Raw genomic sequence first — 23044 nt, 5'->3', positions numbered from 1 at the left:
TTCATATGCCAAAAAGTCAGAGGCAAAGAAACTGTCTCAAATCTCTGAGGAAATTTTAAAATTAGACAATCAGTATGCGATATCCCCATCTCCTGCTCTGTACAATAGGCGCCTGCACCTCCAGACTGAGTTTGACATGTTATCAACAACCAAGGCTGAAACACTTTTGCTTAAGTCTAGGCGACGTGTTTTTGAGATGGGGGACAAAGCAAGTAAACTTCTAGCCTATCAAGCTCGTTCAGTTGCTGCCTCCAGGCTGATTACTAAAATTAAATCACCCACTGGTGCTATTCTGTCTGATACAAGAGATATAAACAAAGCCTTTGCAAACTATTATTCCGATCTTTACTCGTCTGAAAGCCCCCCAGATATCTGGGACCAGGATCACCCTCTTAACAGTATACGCTATCCTGTACTTGATGAAATGGTTTCCAGCAACCTCGGAAGACCGATTTCACTTCTTGAAATCCAAGAAGCCATTAAAGCCGTGCAAAATGGTAAATCCCCAGGGCCTGACGGATATACAGTGGAGTTTTACAAGACATTTTTTCATCTTCTAGGCCCCGAACTACAAATTATGTACAATGAGTCGTTCCAGAAAGGCCAGTTGCCAGAAACATTGTCTCAAGCCTCTATTTTCTTGTTGCTTAAGAAAGATAAGGACCCGCTTCTGTGTAGTAGCAGAAGACCAATTTCTCTTCTCAATGTGGACCAAAAGATCTTGGCCAAAGTCCTTTATAACCGTCTTCGACACGTGGTCCCAGATTTAATATCAACGGACCAAACAGGCTTTATCCAGGGGAGGCACTCCTTTTTTAATACAAGGCGCCTGTTGGACATAGTTCATGCTCCAATTTCTGAACTCCCTGAAATTGTCCTCTCGTTGGATGCTGAGAAGGCCTTCGACAGGGTAGAGTGGACCTATCTTTTTTTTGTTTTTCAGAAAATGGGGATTAATGAAGATTTTATTTCATGGATTAAACTTTTATATTCAGCCCCTGTAGCTTCCGTTATCACTAATGACTTACACTCACCTTTCTTTCCCCTCAAACGAGGTACTAAACAAGGTTGTCCTCTATCACCGTTGTTATTCGCAATCGCCATTGAACCTCTGGCTATCTGGCTCCGTAGCGAGGTTAGGTTCGAAGGCATTGTCAGAGGGGGGGGGGGTCACCCACAAAGTGTCTTTGTACGCGGATGATCTACTTTTATTTATATCTAACCCCAACTCTTCCGTTTCAGTTATTATATCTATCCTTGAGCAGTTTGGTAGATTCTCCGGGTACAAACTGAACATTCAGAAAAGTGAGCTTTTTCCGATAAACCCCGCAACCACAAGAATGCCTCATTCACTTTTCCCTTTTAAGCGCATGGATAGTGGGTTTAAATACCTTGGCATTGTCATCACTAAATCCTTCTCCCATATTTTTAATGCAAATTTTCTCCCCTTACTAGAACGTTGTAAACAAGATTTTAACCGTTGGTCTACTCTGCCCTTATCACTGGCCGGTCGCATTAACCTAATTAAAATGGTTACTTTACCAAAAAATTTATACCTTTTTCAACATATACCAATATTTATTAGGGGAAGCTTTTATGTAAAATTGGACCAGACCATAGCTTCCTTTTTATGGGGAAACAAACCACGGCGCATCAGGAAAGAGTATCTCCAGCGGTCCATGTCAATGGGGGGGGGTGGGCCTTCCAAATTTCCTTAAGTATTATTGGGCATGTAATATTCAGAAGCTTCTCAACTGGTCTAATCTGGAAAACACTCCTCTTTGGGCACAAATGGAGCTGTCCTCGTGCCAGTACTCTCTTTGCTCTTTAGTTTGTTCAGGTTTACCGCTTACCTCTATTGCCTGTTCTATGCCCACCGTTACGCACACTTTAAAGATCTGGATGCAATTCAGGAGACACTTTGGTCTTACAAGGCCATCCCTGTATTCTCCAATACATCGCAATTATTTGTTTAAACCATCATGTACTGATTTTACTTTTCAAACCTGGTTTGATAAGGGTATCAGAACTGTTAATGATCTGTATGGTGATGGGACCTTCTTGTCATTTCCAGAGCTGTCTGAACGGTTCAACTTGCCCCGATCACATCTATTTCGCTATTTTCAGGTCAGGCACTTCTTACAAAGGCAATTTCCAGAATTTCCAAGTCAGCCCACTTACTCTGAAATTGATTCTATTCTTCTTTTGAATCCCAATGCGCAGAGGCTGATTTCAATTATACACACTGAAATAGACTCCATTAAGCCTGAATCTCTCCATAATCTTAAGGTAGCTTGGGAACAGGATTTGGGGTTTGGCATGACGGATCGGACATGGGAAACTGTGCTGGGACTTGTTCACACTTCCTCAATTTGTGCTAGACATAGTCTTATACAATGTAAAATTTTGCATCGCACGCATTACACTAACGCTAGACTAGCAAGAATATTTCCCGGCACGAGTGACGCATGTAACCGTTGTCGACAAACACCTGCCGACTTGATTCACATGTTTTGGACGTGCCCCCGCCTGTCTAAATTTTGGACGGGGATTTTTAAATCCTTTAGGGATATATCCGGTATAGATATTCTACCCAATCCTCTTACAGCTCTTTTTGGTGTCCCTTCCGGAACTAATACCCCCCGATATCTAAAAGTAATTATGTCTTTTACTTCTTTTTTGGCTAGACGTCTTATACTTCTTAATTGGAAGCATGTATTGCCACCCACTCATAATAGATGGATCAAAGATGTGTTATATCACTTAAAGCTAGAGAAGATTAGATTCTCTCTTAAAGGTTCACAGGAAAGCTTTAAAGAAACATGGTTACCGTTTCTAAATTATGCAAAACTTTAATGATTGTTTTAGAGAATGGGGATAAACCAAAGTGTTGACTGCTTATATGTCTGCCTACACTCTTCCTCCCTTGTCTGTATTTGTTTTACTAATGTCAATGTTTATCTCTGCGTCTGGGATGGGGCGGGGGGTGGGGGGTGTGGGTGTATCTTTACGCGTATTGTTTGTTCATTGTTGAAATAATTGTAAAAACTAATAAACAGATTTAATTTTTTTTTAAAAAGAATCAAAGAAACGTATAGCAGAAAAGTGGGAAAGTTGTCAAATAATCATATATGACTATTTATTTTTTATGCTCAAAGTCCCTTCCCCATTGCTTTTCAACAAAACAGCCTCTCGTTATCTTTAGGTTGTAATCTTGATACATTTTGTTGAAGGGACTTAAGGAATTTTTGTTACTTTGCTAATGAGCAAGTTTCTCCATTTCAGAGTTGTGTACCTTTTGTCCTTGTGGAAACAAGGAACTGCAGATGCTGGTTTACACAAAAGGACACAAGGTTCTGGAGCAACTCAGCAGGTCAAGCAGTATCTCTGGAGGACAAGAATAGGTGACATTTCGGGTCGGGATCCTTCTTCAGACAAAGAGACCAACCCGAAACATCACCTATCCACGTTCTCCAGAGATGCTGCTTGTCCTGCTGCGTTACTCCAGCACTTTGTACCTTTTCTCCTTTAAATGTTGCATTTTTTCATTCAAAAGGGTTGTGCCAATTTGTTAGTTAATTTCAAAACAGCTAACCAAAACCTAACGCCTTGATCGAGGAGTCCTTTTTCTAATTAAATTAAAAAATGTTAACAAGCCATCTACTTTGGAAGATGTTATAACTGAGAATCTTATCACAACCAGAAAATGCTATTTACATGGGGGGGTGAAGGGGTGGAAGAGGAAAAGTGTCGGTCACTATGCAATAATTAAATACAAGAACCCTGATCGATTCCCCCCTTGCTTGTTCTTAGGGCATTTCATGAAGCTGTAGGGTATCCAGAGATTAATTAACTCAGCATAGCACTGAACCGGATTCATTCTGATTTGCACAGCTCAGGCAAAAGCCAAGACGTTAAACATAATAATGCTAGATTTACTCAGCTTTGCAGCTGGAATAAGAGCACTTTCCAAATATATTGAGTATTGTATTGAATTAACTTACTAATGTGAACTGGTCATAGATCTGCATCAGGTCCTCCATTCTGTATTGTTCCAGCACAACAAAATTGTCAAGGTTTCCACTGGCCTTGCGAGCGCAGTCCTGGCAATGCACTACGTAGGTCTTTCGTGAATTACTCTCGTTTGTAACAAAAAGTAGATTAAAAACCTCCACCTGTTGCAAAGACGTTAATGTTAACAAAGTCATTAACATTTCCCATCTAAAAAGGGATACATTTGAAATTATCCTGCAGAAAACATTTAAACAGATGAGCAATAAATCAGTGGAACCAGTATAGCCAGGATGGACTTACTCAAACATATTGTCAGAAAGCAGTATTTTGTGATAAATATATGAGTAATTTGAGACAATATAGTCAATAACAAGCATACAAGGGATGGTGACAGTGCTTCACTCCAAATAACTCCACTCCTGTGGAATTCTCTGCCACAGAAGGCAGTGGAAGCAATTCACCGGATGCATTCAAGAGCTAGATATAGGTCTTAGGATTAACGGACTCAAGGGATACGAGGAGAATGCAGCAACGAGGTACTGATTTTGGATGGTCAGGCAGTGCTGGCTCGACTGGCCGAATGGCCTACTCCGGCACCTATTTTCTCTGTTTCTAAATCCATTATAGTCAAACTAATTGTTATCAAGACGGCAACCTCATTATTCCTGTAACACACATCAACTTTGATTCCAATAGGTAAGGTTGGACAGAGTAGATCTTGTTCTTTCCCAGTTTTTTTTATGTTAGCACAACCTTCTGATACTCAACTTAAAATTGATTCTGTAGTGGTAGAGTTGCTGCCTTACAGAGCCAAAGACTTCGGTTCGATCCTGACTACGGCTGCTGTACGGATGTATAGGTTGGATGGTTAATTGGCTTTGGTAAAAATTGTAAATTGTTCCTGTACATATTTGGAGTCCAGAAAACCAGTGCACCTGGAGGAAACCTAAGCGGCCACAGTGAGAACGTATAAACGCCATACAGACAACATCCGTGGTCAGGATCAAACCCAGGTCTCTGGCGCTGTAAGACAGCAACTCTATTATTGAGCCACTGTGCTGCCCTAAGTTGTAAAATTCATATTGATTGAAGACAACATTTGGGGTAAATTATTAAAAATCAAATGCTACAATGAGCCAGAGCTATTCACTGTGTTATCTGTTAAGCGACAAAAGTAGAAAAGATACTTCAATATCCAAAACTGGCAATTACTTTAACCTAACAAAATCATTCTGTTTTGGTGCCCGAAACAGGAAAAATGATAAGAAATGTTTAGAAAGCTAATTATGAACTTAGATTTTCTTGCCTGCTTTTTAAATTTAATCACCAGAAATGGGCATGACTAGCATTTAATAGCCATGAACCAAGTGGTATTCCACCATTTCAGCATCACTAACAACAGCTTTTCATTCTATAATGTGTTTTAATAACTGAATTTAAATTTCCTGTCCACCACTGGTGGGAATTAAACTCAATCCAGGCAGCTAGAATCCTAGCCTGTTATGCTACTGTGACCTTTAATTCTACAAAGTATTTTTAACAATATTCTCTTAAACTCAATTCAAATAGATTTGAAATGCATTTTTTGTTAAAGGGTGCTGGGAGTGAAAAACGATGAAAAACAAAGTAAATTAAAACAGCAACCAACTTTGTCTTGGTCGACAACTGTAAATCAATGAAAATTTGTGGCTCCTCTTAGGCTGCCATTATCTTGGACTGACCTCACAAATGTTGCAGTAGTGCGCAGGCTCCTCCTTTGTATGGCCGTGCCATACAATCTCTTTCCCTGCACTAATGAGACCTTCCCTTAACATCTGGCATTGCTTGAGGGTTCTCAGCAGACAGTATCTAAAGAAAGACATAAACACGTTGGAGGCTTTCAACTTGAGCAAAATGCCCCTGCCAACTATCCTCTCTGTGCATATATTATCATACTTCAACCAGAGGCTCCAGAGAATACAAAGGCAATCAAATACCTTTATGGTCTCCGTCACTTTGTGGTAACCAGTAAAACAGTAGAAGCACGATTTGAGATGGAAGCCTCGTAAATGTTCACACTCATCTGTTGGCCACCTTCCCTCTCTTTAATGCTTCCATAAATTATTCATGGTCACTCAACGGGTAAAACTGGGATTAAGACTATTTGGGCCGGATATGCGACACAGGAGGTTGCGATGCTTTGCCAGTCGATTTCCTCAAAAACCCAACTGCTTTCAAACTGGGTCAGAATATCAAATCTCATTAAAATGATTATATTAATACATTTCACATCTATGGACTCCAACAATATGTACCGCAACGATATTTGACAATTATTTTAGCGAGAATAAAACATTTTTGCAGTCACCAATGTGTTGGATATTAATTCAAATGATCCATTTGTTGGCACCCAGCTCCCAGCTAAAGTCTCCGCAACTCATGCCTGCCTCAGTATTTATTTTAAACATACAAATCGTTCTCCACTTGTTGGGTATATTTCTATTGCTCTTTGACTTAAGATGCAAACTGCTACATTAGGAATGGTTCACTCTGCTGGGAATATGATCTGAATTTAGACATGTTAATAAAAAGTTAACAAAGTTAACTTTCATTCATTTTGAACCTGGATTTCAATCTTGACTCACAGTGAATTTACAAAGTAATATTTTACCTGAATAACATGTGGGTAAAAGATGGAAGCAGGATTATTTTGTAAGAGGTTTATTTTGTGTTAAGAGGTGCAGCTTCTTTCTACCTGCCAACTAGTCATGTGCCATATTTATCTATTTTCAATATGTAGGAAAATAACTGCAGATGCTGGTACAAATCGAAGGTATCACAAAATGCTGGAGTAACTCAGTGGGTCAGGCAGCATCTCAGGAGAGAAGGAATGGGTGACGCTTCGGGTCGAGACCCTTCCTCAGACTGATGTCAGGGGAGGGGGCGGGACAAGATAGGATGCAGTTGGAGACAGGAAGACAGTGGGGGAACTGGGAAGCGGGAGGGGAAAGAGAGGGACAGAGGAACTATCTGAAGTTAGAGAAATCAATGTTCATACCGCTGGGCTGTAAGCTGCCCAAACAAAATATGAGATGCTGTTCCTCCAACTTGCGGTGGGCCTCAATATGACAATGGAGGAGGTCCATAACAGAAAGGTCAGATTGGGAGTGGGAGGGGGAGTTGAAGTGCTGAGCCACCTGGAGATCAGGTTGATTAAGGCGGACTGAGTGAAGGTATTGAGAGAAACGATCGCCGAGCCTGTGTTTGGTCTCACCGATGTAGAAGTTGACATCTGGAACAGCGGATACAATACATGGGGTTGGAGATGGTGCAGGTGAACCTCTGCCTCACCTGGAAAGACTGTTTGGATCCTTGGATAGAGTCGAGGGGAGGTAAAGGGACAGGTGTTGCATCTCCTGCGGTTGTAGGGGAAAGTACCTGGGGAGGGGGGTGGTTTGGGTGGGAAGGGACGAGTGGACCAGGGAGTTACGGAGGGAACGGTCTCTGCGGAAAGCAGAAAGGGGAGATGAGAAGATGTGGCCAGTAGTGGGATCCCATTGGAGCTGACGGAAATATTGGAGGATAATTTGTTGTGTACGCTGGCTGATGGGGTGGAAGGTGAGGACAAGGGGGACTCTATCCTTGTTACGAATGGGGAGAGGGGGAGCAAGAGCGGAGCTGCGGGATATAGAGGAGGCCCTAGTGAGAGCATCTATAATGGAAGAGGGGAAGCCCCGTTTCCTAAAGAATGAGGACATCTCTGATGCCCTAGTATGAAACGCCTCATCCTGGGCGCAGATGCGGCGTAGATGGAGGAATTGGGAGTAGGGGGATAGACTTTTTACAGGAGACAGGGTGGGAAGAAGTGTAGTCAAGATAGCTGTGGGAGTCGGTAAGTTTTTTCAATGTGAATGAATAGGAAAAAGTATTTTCAATATGAATGAATAGCAAAAAGGTAAATGTTTTCATTTGGGATGCTTGACACCGAAGCAAGATATCTTGTGGAAGAGGTAAAAATGACTTACAAGAGGATCAATCTACGATAGATTACTTTGTAGAGGCAGGACTGCAGGATGGGGGCCTGGATATACAAGGAGCATGATATTTGGGAAGATTGGGAAGCTCGGATGGCCCCTTTGACATAGGGACATGATCGTATTAAACAGCAAAGCAAGTGAGGGGCCATGTTTCTAGCTCCTGCTCTGAATGTATATTCAAGTGAAAACTAATGATATTTTTGGCAATGTTCTTATGTAGTGTTTCATTTAACACATAGATCTAGTAATTAATAAAGGGAATCCAGAATTCTTCTTTCTTCCCTAATCAGTATTTAGTTAACAGTTTTAATCACCATTAAAAAAAAAAGGGTGTTGTATGATTTAAAAAATGAACAGATATGAGAAAGAATACCCTAACATTAAGATGGCCCTTTATCATTTGACTACCTTAATAAAGGCTTTAGTTTTCAGACCAATTTCTGAAGATAGCTTCAAGAATACGTTTTCATAAATAAATATTTTCCTTTTTTAACCCTGAACTAAACAGTTAAGATTTATTTTGGACGTAAAATTATAAATATCATCAATGATTTGCCAGCTAGCTTATGCTGTTCTCGAGTACTTTTGTAACATGCTCCTGTAGAGGAGAGAGTAAAGTGAGGAGATAATTAACCAGATTGGCAGAGTCTCTAGACTACAACAGACCATATTAAAATTATCTTAAAAATCCCAATTGCTGTTAAAACATGAAGCGATGGCTAATCCATGGCTTTACTAAAAATTTGTCAGCACCATTTATAAACAAACTTGGTAGAGAAAAAGTGTTAAAAGTCTCAGGACAAACTAAAACCATGCATTCCATTCATTGCGGATTCAACACTCACTTGATCATTTCAAAGAGCTTTGCATCAGACACCTTGATGTTACGTGCCATGTTCCAGGACAGATGAATCATGGGAACAATAGACTTCACGCTTTGTAACTTATTCCACTCGTATCGTTCCACTGCCAGCTTATATTGATTTGCTGGAGGGTGCAGAATTAACTTTTAGTTCAAAAGTCAAAGCAGAAACAATTTAAAAACAAGTTTCTACAGAGCTAGACATTATATATTTATTACAAACATGTTCAAATTTCCTGTGCTAAATACATATTATAAAATATTAAAGAACAGAGGTGTGCACAGCAGCTTACAAACACCTAATTCCATATGTTCTGGAAGCACCATCCCTGAATCAAACAAGAAATTCTTAAAATGAGATTTATTTTATAGAGAATATTTATTCAAAATAAATATGTGCATGTGTATAAAAAATGTATATACACTGAACTTTTTTTTGTTTATTATTTTATTTAAAGAGTACTATTTTTACATACTCTGTTGTTCTGCTGCAAATGTCATTGTTCCTTTTGGGAGCTATGACAATAAACTACTCTGGACTTGATATTTTTTTTCTTGCTAATAAATCATAAAACCTTGCAAATAATCCAGCTATTGGACCGTGGGCCGAGGTGCCTTTTCGTTTCATGTCGTGACCCACATCCCATATCTACATGTATTTGTACAATATTATGTAAAAATATTATAGAAATTATATCTGAAACTCGTCAAGAACAAACCCCGCACATATTTTTAGAATATGGAAAAAAACTCCCAAATCTTGTCAATTTTCCGAGTAGTAGTCGTCCAATCAAAGCACGTTTGACATTGAGTCGGACGGACACCAATTGACCAATCACGAGGTTTGTTTCAGGCTAGCTAGACAGGGAGCCCACTGGGATCAATTGCAAGGTCATTGCATTTAGTTCGTAATAACACAAAATTAGGTGTAGTAGTATAGTGTTCTCCCCCATTTAAGGCGATCTGTGGCTAGCTTGACTCACACAGCACTTGTCAGCCCCTGTAGGGGGATACACCTGTCCTTCCCGGAGTAGGGGGAGAGTAAGTCGGCGATCCCCCGACCTTCCCGGCTGCATGTGGAACTTTTACTGCTCAAAGAAAAATCCTGTTCATGCAAATCCGCCAGAAATACACCCATGAAAACTCTCGCCGATCCGCGCCACCATCAAGGGGAGGGGAAGAGACTTGGCTCAAGTGGAAGCCGATCTCTCCTGCAGCCGCTGGTGTAAGCTTGTAGCTCCTTTACCGAGGTCCTGTCACAGCAGAATGGGACGGCGCTGGCTACTCAGGCTCTGAGTCATCTTATTTGGAGATGTGCAGGACAAGCAGCCTGTCTTACGAGCAAATGCCCCAGTACTACTCTCATCCTTGCCTTCAAACCCCAGCTGTCACTGGCTATCCGCTTTGCAAGAGGCAGCGAGTCGTGCTCCAAATAACTGGTGCTAGGCACAACTGTTTATTAAAAACTACTGTAACCTTAATAGAGTGAACCGGTGAGGATGCAGGTTGTAAGAAGTAGAGTAATGATCTTTCAGTCATAGCTCAGCACGATTGACTGTTTAGGAAAGAACTGCAGATGCTGGTTTAAATCGAAGGTAGACACAAAATGCTGATGCAACTCAGCGGGTCTGAAGAAGGGTCTCGACCCGAAACGTCACCCATTCCTTCTCTCCAGAGATGGTATCTATCCCGCTGAGTTACTCCAGCATTTAGTGTCTATTACTGACTGTTTATTCACGGCACTGAACTTTGAGGGTTTGAAAAGTGCAAATTTCTTTACATTTTTTATTATTTTGAACTGGTTTTAAAACTGGCTCGAAGTTGGCTTATCTTACACGAACATAATTTTAAAACAATTTCTCACATTCAAATATGCATTGCTTTCCAAAAAAACCCATACGATCTCGATATTAAATGCAACTGGAAACAAGGCATACTTAGAACATATGCATGACTTCCAATTCACCATAGCAAATGTCAACACAATACTCAGAATTACTCTTAACTAAATTTCACCCACTTTGGTTGTGGTAACACAAGCATTCAAATCATTTCTACTAGCATTATGCTTTTCTTGAATTCTTTGCCTAATTGGTATGTGGGAAAGGACAAAGCGAGCTCTCAGCGACTTTAAGCAGTAAAAACAGGTACTCTTGCATGCATGCATTCGTTATTGCAACAAGCATGTATGCTTCTAGCCTGAAGGGTCTTGATCCAAAATGACACCCATTCCTTCTCCCCATAGATGCTCCCTGTGCCGCTGAGTTATTCCAGCATTTTGTGTCTATCTTAATAGACAATAGGTGCAGGAGTAAGCCATTCGGCCCTTCGAGCCAGCACCGCCATTCACTGTGATCATGGCTGATCATCCACAATCTGTACCTTGTTACTGCGGTTTAAACCAGCATCTGCAGTTCCTTCCTACACAAGCTTCTATTCTATTGGTCTGGAAAAGCTGCTCGGTTTGTCCAAATTTGTTGATGTGACTCATTTTGGTCTGAGGAGGTATTAGTCATTGTGTTTCTCTCGTTATGTCTCGGCGTTCTAGTTACAGTAACATCACTTTGCTCAGAGATTTCTTTCGCAATAGAGGTTGTAATAAGTTTATAAAACGAGAAAGTACCACTTTCCCCTCCCCACCCCACCCTGCTTGCTTGTCCTTTCTAGCAAATCCATTGCCCCCCCGAACCATCGCAGTCATGAGCCGCGCAGAATAAGACAGCAGTTCGAGATGGTCAGCTGTCATGGCCGTTGCCAGTGTGGTGACATGTATTCCTGCAAGGCATTGGGATTAAAAAATAGTTTTGCATCTGGGAGCTGCGAGATCTGGCAGCAGAAACAAAGGGGACAGGGTAAATCAATTCAGTAATAGAAGGTATTATTTCCACAGTAGACTGCCCCTGCTAAACCCTTTTGGATTGGCTGGCGTCCATCGAGACAGATCGTTACATCTGTATTGTCAACTTTTGCTTCTTCTCTTTTTCTAATTAGCTTAATTAATTAGTGTGCAACTTTTTGAACTGGCGATTTATGAATTCCTTCTCAGTGATTTTTTTAATCTAAGTCTGGCCAAATTTCAAGTAGATACCAGAGATGGGTCACGAAAGTTAAAATCTAGACACATTTTCGATGTTTGGCCCGCAGTCTATATGGTCTAAATTTATGAATAGCACTTGCAGTGGTTTAGCAGATGCAATAATGGTACCTGTCAGAGGGCCGACATTCCAAGCTATGTTGTTGCACCATCCAATGGCCTGAACCCAATGCACCGTACCAGCATTTATCCATACCAGGTCCCCTGGGCGTTGAATGAAGCGATATACGGGTACATTCGCCTCGTAAAGATCCTCTAAGTTTGGCCACCATGAGCCCATCAAAAAATTTATATTACTCCTGGCAAAGAAAATATAAATGTGATTTTTTTAAATATTATTGTATCCTGCGGCTCCAGAATTCTCTAATTTTCCACTCTTTATTGCCGTTTCTATTTCTCGAGGATAAATTTTCAGGACATTTTTGCCATGTCATTATATGTAATTATATGTAATTACTCCATTATGCTTTTACTATATCTTCAGAATTAAAGTTACACATTCTATAACATCTATTCTTACAATAAAAATATTCTTACTTTTCGCAAAAGTCATTCATGACTGCCCAGTACGATTCAGGCACAGCAAACCATTCACAATCTCCAGGACCTATATTAATATTAACCGAGCAGAAATTGTTGTTTTCTTGATGACCTACATTAAAAAAAACACTGTTAAATTGCAAAAAGAAACAAGTGCAAATTAAAACCAGAGATATGCACCTTTTCTATTTTTCCAAACTATTTAAAATATATTTCCAACTTGTGTTCTGTCCGATTGCACAACTATTTTGTAGATTTCCAAAACCTGCTTCAAAGCAGCATTTTAAAAAAATCAATTTTCGATACATTTCTCTTCTACCCGTTAGAAAAACTAGCATCAATTTTACAGTCGGGATCGACATCAAACAACTTTGCTTACTTAAATCCTCATTTGTTATTTTACCAATCAAAGTGTAAGCTTGAAACAATGTTCAATGAAACTATACAATCTACTTTTATCTCAGTGGAAGTGTGAAGACAATAACTGAATGCAGTCTCATCATTGCCTTGTGAAACTGCACGCAAATTTCCCTCTAGGACTGCCTCCACACCTTCTCAGGTAGTGCATTCCAAATTACAACCACCAAGGAATATATTTTTTTCCCTGGATTGCAAAATAGTTATTCATGTTGCACCCTGAATGACGCAATACCAAATTCTGCGTGTTTAGATAACTCACACTCTCTCTTTTTGTATCAGTATCTGGTATTTTTGTAACCCCCCCCCCCCTCCATTTTTTTTCTGTTTTATCTGTTGGCCTGCTGAGCTTGTCCCAGTCAGCCAGACAATACAAAATAAGCAACACATTCCCCACCCAAAAAAGCTGTCTTTTAACAATAAGTTTCTTTTTAGCCCCATCAGAGAAATTCCCTTTATTCCACCCATTGCACTCACCCACCTTTTCTGCTACTGACGTAGCCCAACTGACGTAGAACATAAAACAGCCTGGCATACGAATAGGCCCTTCGGCCCACAATTTCTGTGCCGAACATAATGCCAACTTTCATCTGTCTGCAGGTCTCCTGCAAACCTCCAGCCTTGCAGAGAAAACAATCCAAGTCTGTCCAAGCTCCCCCTGTAGGTAATACCCTGTTCATCTCTTTCACAGTTCTGATCAAGTGTCTCAGACTGGAAACATTAACGGTTTCTCTTTCCACAGATACTGCCTGACCTCTGGATTATTTCAGCATTTTTGGTTTTTAGTTCAAATTTAGTTCAAATCTGCAGATGCTTTCCAAACCATGTTATCAACTTGCGTTGCCACATTCAAGGCTTTTTGAGCTCTATCCTCCTCCAACTGTAAATTCGACTGACTCTCAATCAACGGTAAATCTCTTACAAACATAGCCATTAGTCAACCAGACATATCATTAGACAATTCCCCTATTGTATCCCATCCATAGTTCCACCCTTTCTATATTTAGTTTGCATATGTATTTAGTCCTTACCATTGCATGTGATTTGCTAGCTCTTTTCCATTAACATTATTTTTAAGATTCTTCAGAAAATTATCTTTAAACAGTATTAAAAGAAAACTTTGAACTTCAGTCTTGTTTTGATTATGCAAATAAAAAAAAGCTCTAGATTTCATTCCCCAGTAAGTGGGTAGAGGATGAAAAGAATAATACAGTATGGTTAGTCATGGAGAGCTGTAAAATTAACTTTTATTTGCTGATACTTGGGACTCATTCTCATGCATAAACATTGATTAATTATTTACTTTGCACCAATTTCTGTTCTTGTACATGAATCAATAAATGTGGGAGCATAAGAATGCAGAAAATAAATCTGTGGTGCAGAGACTATTTCCAAAATTAAACAATAAGATTTGTTTCACTTTGTATTTATCTACAGCTAACAGTAATTAATTTGACCAACCACCACTCCACTGACCTGGAGTCCTGCTTCCTGGAACTTTCATGTATAGCTGGACTGTGTTCATTCCAAGGATTGTATGGGCCACATGGCTCAACAGGTTTCCTGCTGAGACCACACGTACAAAGGCAGGCAATTTTGTTAATTCATGAAGTTGCGATTTCCACCTGAAGCAATGAGCAACAAACGTGTAACAGTGCAACAAAATACATAGACCACCGACGGCTTTAAAATGACCAGAGCAGTTAGAAACAGACATGTTGACTCAGCTTTATGCTCAAATCATTTGCACACATTCGCCACATTCTCCGGTATCTGCTATATTGTTCTCCAAGGATAAAGGAATTAGCAACTTTCAAAGGATTCTACAGAAAACTTCTCACATTGAAGTAAAAGAGAGAGAATAACACCAAGTTTCACAATCAAATAGTTTAGTTTATAGAGCAGTACGGAAACAGGCCCTTTGGCCCACTAAGTTAATGCAATTAATCTACAAACCTGCACATCTCTGGAATGTGTGAGGGAAACCAGAGCACCCGGAGAAGCAAAATCTTGATCAGTTGGGCAAGTGAACTGAGAAATGGTTAATGAAGTCTAATGTAGTGAGAGCAGTTGCATTTTGGGACGGCAAACCAGGGTAGGACCATCACAGTAAATGGCAGGGTTCTGAGGAGTGTTGTAGAGAACAGGGATCTAGTTCAGGTATAGTTCCTTGAAAGAGGTATCAGGTAGATAAGAGTCGTCAAGAAGGCTTTCTATACATTGGCCTTCATCAGTCAGGGTTTGAGTATGGAAGTTGAGATGTTATGTTACAGTTATACAAGATGTTGGTGAGGCTGCATTTGGAGTATTATGTTCAGTTTTGTTCACACTTCTATTGGAAGGTTGTTGATAAGCTGGAAAGCGTACAGAGAAGATTTACGAGGATGCTGCCAGGACTTGAGGGGCTGAGCGGGAGGGGTTGGGCAAGCTAGAACTTGATTCTTTGGAGCACAAGAGGATGAGGGGTTATATTATAGAGGTGAATAATTCTTCCGTAATGATATTTTTCAACAATTAGATTTTTAGATTTAGAGATACAGCGCGGAAACAGGCCGCACATTAACACTATCCTACACACACTAGGGACAATTTAAAAAAAAACCATATTACCCAGTCAATTAACCTACAGACCTGTACGTCTTTGGAGTGTGGGAGGAAACCGAAGATCTCGGAGAAAACCCACGCAGGTCATGGGGAGAACGTACAAACTCCGTACAGACGGCGCCCGTAGTCAGGATCGAACTCGAGTCTCCGGCGCTGCATTCGCTGTAAGGCAGCAACTCTACCGCTGCGCCACCGTGCCGCCCCCACGGTTTAAAATTATAATCTTCATTATAAACAACAAATATCATTTTTTATTATTTACAGCAGGGTTTGAGTCACGTTAAAAATGCAAAAACTTACTTATTCTCATCTGACAAATCGATGTTAGTCCCAAATTTAATGGTTTTAAACGGACCTCTCCTCTTTTTGCTACCGCTGTTTAAAAAAGAAAAAGTTACCAACGTAAGTGTTTTCTAAATTCTTAATCTTGAAAACTTGTTATTTTTGAATGGTAAAACTTACTTATCAGAAGATGTGGATTCACTATCCGATTGGTCTTTATGATGGCTATTCTTTTTCTCATTTTCTTCCTGTAAGTAAAGGAACGTCAATTATGTAAAGGAAGTGCATTATGGTTTATTGACCAGGATAGGGCAATAAACAAAGACAATCTCGGCGAGTTTCTCAAAGAAGTCGGTTTATTCAAAGTCTTCACAGTATTTACTGGGAAACACTCAGGGAACCCAAGGTATTTCAGTGTATCACTGTGCCCACAGCCTTTACATATTCTTCCAACAAAATGGTTACAAGCAGATTTAACATTTTTGAAATAATTTAGATTTTTAGATTATTTTTTTTAGATTTAGAGATACAGCGCGGAAACAGGCCCTTCGGCCCACCGAGTCCGCGCCGCCCAGCGATCCCCGCACATTAACACTATCCTACACACACTAGGGGCAATTTTTACATATTACCCAGTCAATTAACCTACATACCTGTATGTCTTTGGAGTGTGGGAGGAAACCGAAGATCTCGGAGAAAACCCACGCAGGTCACAGGGAGAACGTACAAACTCCGTACAGACGGCGCCCGTAGTCAGGATTGAACCGGAGTCTCCGGCGCTGCACTCGCTGTAAGGCAGCAACTCTACCGCTGCGCCACCGTGCCGCCAATAATTTATCAGTTATCAATGTTTCTTTGCAATCATTCATCCTTATTTTCTGAGTAACTTTCATCTTTCTGTTCCCTCTTAATTGAAAAAACATCCTCCCATGTCTGACAAATGGTTGTAATACAGAACTCGTTCTCTCAATTCAGTTTATTGTCCTTCGCCTTGGTTATAAGTTCTGTTTCCCTTTACTTCAACTAACTATGCCTTATAGTCTAAACACCTCCTAAAGCTATTTATTGCCTCTCCTAACGACCTCTTTTCCATCATACTTCCCCAGTATTGATGCTGTTGCATTTAACATATTACAAAGTTACCCAATCTTATTATTTCCAGAATTTTCAACATCAATTACAAACTGACATATTTGGCCCCTTTGATAACATTTGAGCTGCCAATTTTATCCTCAAATCCATTAATTCAAATTGAACAATGACAGCAGTAATGTAAAGACAACAGAGCAAAAAAAAAAAACATTAAAAAGATTTAGGAATTTTATTCATGGCCAGAAATATCATATCATATCATATCATATATCATATATATACAGCCGGAAACAGGCCTTTTCGGCCCACCAAGTCCGTGCCGCCCAGCGATCCCCGCACATTAACACTATCCTACACCCACTAGGGACAATTTTTACATTTACCCAGCCAATTAACCTACATACCTGTACGTCTTTGGAGTGTGGGAGGAAACCGAAGATCTCGGAGAAAACCCACGCAGGTCACGGGGAGAACGTACAAACTCCTTACAGTGCAGCACCCGTAGTCAGGATCGAACCTGAGTCTCCGGCGCTGCATTCGCTGTAAAGCAGCAACTCTACCGCTGCGCTACCGTGCCGCCCCTAAATCTTTACTTAAATATTGTTATTTCACCATTCCTAGAATAAACTAGTAGCCTTTGAAATCATACAAAGGTATACTTCTACAAAATAATCACCACAGGAATGTCATAAATTAAAACATAGGGAATAGATGGAATACTAATGGAAACGAAAAAAATACAAAATATTCTATTTGGTACTTTCTCAATTTTTTTCATTTCCATCAGTATCCTATCCTTTCCCTGTGTTTTAATTAATGACATTCCTCTGGTGATCCATTTTGTGTTTTTATCATTTAAAAAAAAAATTTAAGGAATAAAATCTGAATGACATGAAATACATTTCGTTTTGCTATAAGCCACATTTAGTCTCTGACAGTGGAAAATAACTAACCCGCAATGATTCCTGGAATGATGATGCCTGGTACTGTGCATATTTGGCAATTGTGGTGTGTGATCTACTGCTCTCACAGCGCCAAATCTTCTTTGTTCCAGTAGAGTCCCAGTTTTCATCTGCTGGCTGCAATAGTTGTGTCCGCACCTCTACTAAATGTTCATTATTTGCTTCTACCAAAGTCTTGGTGGAAAACAGACCTAGGTCTAAAACAAAAACTTGATTTTTTAAAAAATTGATTTTGTGCACAGTAACAATTGCAAGAATTATGAAAGGTGAACTTTGCCACATCTCAAAATTTTCCACAAAAGCAGGCCGTATTTGTTTAAGGATAGCAAGGGACCAATGGCAATAGAGATGACAATTCCCTACGTTCCCTAATATTTGAAGTAGAGGGGGAAGAAATGGCAGGGTTGTTTATACTTAAATAGGTAAGGAAGTCACTTTGTGTATGAAGGAACTGCAGATGCTGGTTTACACCGAAGATAGACACAAAAAAGCGGTGTAACTCAGCGGGTCAGGCAGCATCTCCGGAGAACCGAAATAGGTGACGATTTGGGTTAGACCCCCAGTAAAGACTGAAAGATAGAGGTGGTGGGGGGTTTACGCTTTCCCACCACCTCTATCTTTCAGTCTGAAGAAGTGGTCCTGACCCAAATCGCCGCCTATTCCTTATCTCCAGAGATGCTGCCTGACCCGTTGAGTTTCTCCAGCATTTTGTGTCTATCTAAGGAAATTACTTAGTTCCTTTCCCAAGTAAGGAAACCATTCCCAAATGTCTTTACTTAATTTTAGTACAGTGTATAAACCATATCGATTGCCATTGTTTATTGGTGCATTAATCCAGCTGAGAATATCGGTAACATTTCCCAGATAGACAACACTTCAGTAAATGAATGAAATCAGACATTGTCTATAACAATGAAAAGTTCAACGAGTCATGGAGTCATGAAAGAAAGGTTACAATGGACTTTTTACCTTAACAAAACGTGCAGGACAATGGACATTTTATACCCAATGAAAAAACTAATGGGAATACAAAATGACTCTTTTTGTGTGTTTTAGGACTTAGAAACATAGAAAATAGGTGCACGAAGAGGCCATTTGGCCCTTCGAGCCAGCACCACCATTCATTGTGATCATGGCTGATCATCCACAATCAGTAACCCGTGCCTGCCTTCTCTCCATATCCCCTGATCCCACTAGCCCCTAGAGCTCTATCGAACTCTCTCTTAAATCCTTCCAGTAATTTGGCCTCCACTGCCCTCTGTGACAGAGAATTCCACAAATTCACAACTCTCTGCGTGAAAAAGTTCCATCTCACCTCAGTTTAAAATGGCCTCCCCTCAGTTTAAAATGGCCTCCCCTTTATTCTAAGACTGTGGGCCCTGGTTTTGCACTCGCCCCACATTGGGAACATTTTTCCTCCATCTTGCCTGTCCAGTCCTTTGATAATTTTATATGTCTCTTTAAGATCCCCTCTCATCCTTCTAAACTCGAGTGAATACAAGCCTAGTCTTTTCAATCTTTCCTCATATGACAGTCCCGCCATCCCAGGGATCAATCTCGTGAACCTACGCTGCACTGCCTCAATTACAAGGATGTCCTTCCTCAAATTAGGGGGACTTGTTTTGTGGATAATCATAGGGCTGATACACATTGAGGATATGTTGCCACAGTTAAAATATCAACTTTTTTAATCCAACGGAATATTTTGGAGACAGTTATAATGCAGTAGTTGCTTAAATGTTTTCCTTCCCTCTGGAATATATAGTTTGAACCTGGCCTATGAATTGTTTGAATTAAGTTGCAGTAAATACGGATACTTCTTAACTTTGGTCTGTTCATGGTGAAGGTGTTTTAAGAACTATGCATGCTTGAATCATCTAAGGTTTTCTCTTTCCAGATGATGAGACCTTCGGCTTTGCATAGCCTAGGTTTATTTGCCTTTTCATTGGAAGGGTCTTCAAATGTCTCAAGTTTTTTTTTTTTAAACAACAAAGGAGGCTAAATGATTAGCCTAGTAGGTAAAAATTGCAGATACTGGTTTATATCAAAGATAGACACAAAGTGCTGGAATAAATCAGGCAGCATCTCTGGAGAAAAAGGATGGATCCTTTTCCCATCCATTTTCTCCAGAGATGCTGCCTGACCCGCTGAGTTACTCCAGCACTTTGTGTCTATCTTCAGACTAAATGATTTCTTCCCCATATCAGATAATAATTTATGAATGATACAGTAAACACTCATTACAATGGACCCCTTTAAAACACATTTTGGATCTTGCGGGTGACCTACCGACAGCTGACCACTCCATCCCCAGCTCGTGCCGCCTCCCCTGCCGTTTCAAACACCAGGTGTCTACGCTGCTTACATTGCCAGCTGCCCATCCTGCCTCCCCTGCCGCTTACAGCACCGGCAGCCCGCGCCACCTCCACTCGTGCCACTTCCAGCCGGACCTTCTACCCCACGGCCAATCCACATAGCTTCTGCGGTTGCTACCAGGCCACGTCTGCCACTGCCAACACTCACCTGCACTCCAGCCGTACGTGGGCCGTGACCAATAACTCCGCCGATCCTCCCCTCTCCCCCGGCTGCCAGATCGCCGAGGCTGTCAACTCACCTGGATTCCAGGCTGATTTCAAGACCCCGAGTCTGACCCAAAACGTATCTTTCCAAGCTCTCCAGAGATGCTGTCTAACCTGCTGATTTACTCCAGCACTGTGTCCCCTTTTGTGTATTAACCAGCAACTGCAGTTGTTTGTTTCTACTACTTATACGATAATACCTTACTCAGTTATAGCAGACATTCGGCAATAAGAGGCACCATTTACCACTCCCCCCATGGTCTGTTATAACGAGGGTTTACTGTATTTGTCAGAGATACTAGGATGAAAAATGTTAAAATAGTTGTTCCACTTTGTCTGCATATACTCAGAGATACAGGTCAAGCTCAAAATCCTGACAACATTAAGAATGACAGTTTCTCAGATCTAAATTAATTTCTGCCTCAACCTGCCATAAAAGAATTGGCTTAATTTTGGTAGTATTTCTTTTAAAAAGTATATTGCTGCTACTTCTGGTGACCATGTGAGATTAATATTAAATCTCCCTGCTGCCTGGGATATGTTGCAAAAGGAAGCCATCACCAAAAGTGAACTTCTACTGGAAAATGAGCTCACTTTTGCTGATGGTATCCTATTGGCATAAAGTGTGAGGTGAAAATGTGGAGTGCAATTCACATAGAAAAAAAGTGTTATGGGGACAGTGACAACATTGAAGAAATCACTGACTGAGACAAAACAGTTTCATATATTCAAATTATTCAGTTTCAACAAAAAAATCTCCGGATCATTTTTGCAAGTTTGTTAAGAACATTAATGCAAAACTACTGCAGTAAGAATATTGCATAGGTCACTGACCAGAGAAACTAACAGGAAATACAAAATGAAGGAATAACTTTCATAGATGAAGATTCTTGGTAACTGTGGAAATAATTTACCATATAAAATAATTCGAGTTGGCATTCTGAAGTAAATAAAAAACAAATGGCTGGATGAATTCAGCAGGTCAGACAGCATCTGTGGAGGTAGAAGGATAGCTAACATTTCAGGACCCATTGAGTACTTTGCTCTTTTCAGTATTGTATCTCTAATATACTGAGGTGATGTATGATATCCACAATTAAAAGTATCACTCTTTTCAAATGTGGATGTTATATATCACTTCTATACTAAAATATTTTCCCACTAAATGTTCACTTTTCTTTAAATTTAAACTTGGCAAAACAGTAATCTGCTTCAAATTTTCACCAAGCAATGAATACCCCAAGAACAATGCTGAAAGGAATGAGGTTAAAAATGATTATTAATGTATTACATTCAGATCACAAGACCTACCTAGCTTGAGAGCTCCAGCAATACCACGGATTACAGTAACAGGGTTGTTGGGATTCGTACAGAACTGATGAAGTGGAGGAAAGAAAGCATCACGCTTGTTGTCTAACTGCACAAATAAAAAAAAACCATTATATTAGGTGTTAAAATGTTACATTTCTAAAAATAAAAACTGGATACAGTGTGAAACTTAATTTATGGTTATATATATATGAATCTAAATTATTATGTTTTCCCGCTGTGTTGTATGCCTTTAATAACCATGAAAAGATAATCTGGGACTTGCCTTCAAAATTGTACAAAAAATGAATCAAAATCAAGTGCATATATTAACTTGATTTAATATCGCACAGAACTAGGTTAACCATTATTTTAGATTACAAGTATAAGTTTACATCGCCAATTGGAAGCTAATTCAGAAATAGATACTAAAAAAAATTGATTGATCGGTTAAACGGGTACCTCGTGTTCTACTTACATAAATACTAGGTGTGGGAGGGTTTAGCTTGTCCTTTGGCAGTGGTGGATAGGGTGGTGGTAGTGGTCGAGGAGGTGGACACTTGTCGAGTAAAATGCTACTATTAGATAAACCATTTCTCCCCAGATTTCTGAAAAATAGGTATTATGTTTGTCACATTCCATTTATTAACCCCCATTTGCACATAACTAGAAATAAAATTGTGTGTGAACGAGGCGATGTTGACCAGAGAAACAAAAATGACAACTTATAAATGGAAACCTTGACCAAGCTCAATTATTCAAACTTTGCACAGACAATAGCAGATTTCATATTTTTGTTCAGTTCAAAATTTTCATTGGTCAGAAATAAAATAAATCACATTCCAAAGCTGCGCACTAGCAACTTAAAAAAGAACTAAGAATTACTGGTTAAATGATAAGTGCTTAAGATATTTTGAATATTCAGAACAAAACTGATTAACTAATTAACATACATTTCAAATGTGTATTAATGTATAACAGGATAGAGTTTCAAAAACATTAACAATTTCATTAGTCAGAAATAAATAAAATAAATCACATTCCACGCTGCGCACTAGCAACTTAAAAAATAACCAAGAATTACTGGTTGAATGATAAGTGCTTAAGATATCTCGAATATTAGAAATCCAGGATAACTCAGTGTTGCGATGGTCACCTATGGAAACAAAATCAACTCATCCCGAGCTGATTAAAAGACATTCAATCTCTGTCATACCAGAATGATGTTTGATTACAGCCATATAGATGCCTATTCTTACTGATTGGCGTCTATG

The 23044-nt window shown here is 39.9% G+C and overlaps 1 protein-coding gene across 2 annotated transcripts in view; it reads right to left on the bottom strand.

The window, feature by feature from the left end:
• The window catches only part of kdm6a (lysine (K)-specific demethylase 6A), a 172451-nt gene that overhangs the window by 6070 nt on the left and 143337 nt on the right, over positions 1-23044 (bottom strand). For both annotated transcript variants that reach the window (XM_078409220.1, XM_078409221.1), the window contains 11 exons: positions 22249-22378; positions 21774-21879; positions 17875-18080; positions 16010-16077; positions 15848-15922; positions 14420-14568; positions 12524-12638; positions 12098-12285; positions 8876-9017; positions 5736-5862; positions 4005-4175 (listed from right to left, as the gene is read on the bottom strand). In XM_078409220.1, coding sequence (XP_078265346.1) covers positions 4005-4175; positions 5736-5862; positions 8876-9017; positions 12098-12285; positions 12524-12638; positions 14420-14568; positions 15848-15922; positions 16010-16077; positions 17875-18080; positions 21774-21879; positions 22249-22378 — 1477 coding nt within the window. The remainder of the gene's footprint in view (positions 1-4004; positions 4176-5735; positions 5863-8875; positions 9018-12097; positions 12286-12523; positions 12639-14419; positions 14569-15847; positions 15923-16009; positions 16078-17874; positions 18081-21773; positions 21880-22248; positions 22379-23044) is intronic.

Source organism: Rhinoraja longicauda, chromosome 12, assembly GCF_053455715.1.
Source record: "Rhinoraja longicauda isolate Sanriku21f chromosome 12, sRhiLon1.1, whole genome shotgun sequence".
NCBI lineage: Eukaryota > Metazoa > Chordata > Chondrichthyes > Rajiformes > Arhynchobatidae > Rhinoraja > Rhinoraja longicauda.
The sequence above is the reverse complement of the archived record's forward strand: the minus strand, read 5'-3'. Positions and strand labels throughout refer to the sequence as shown.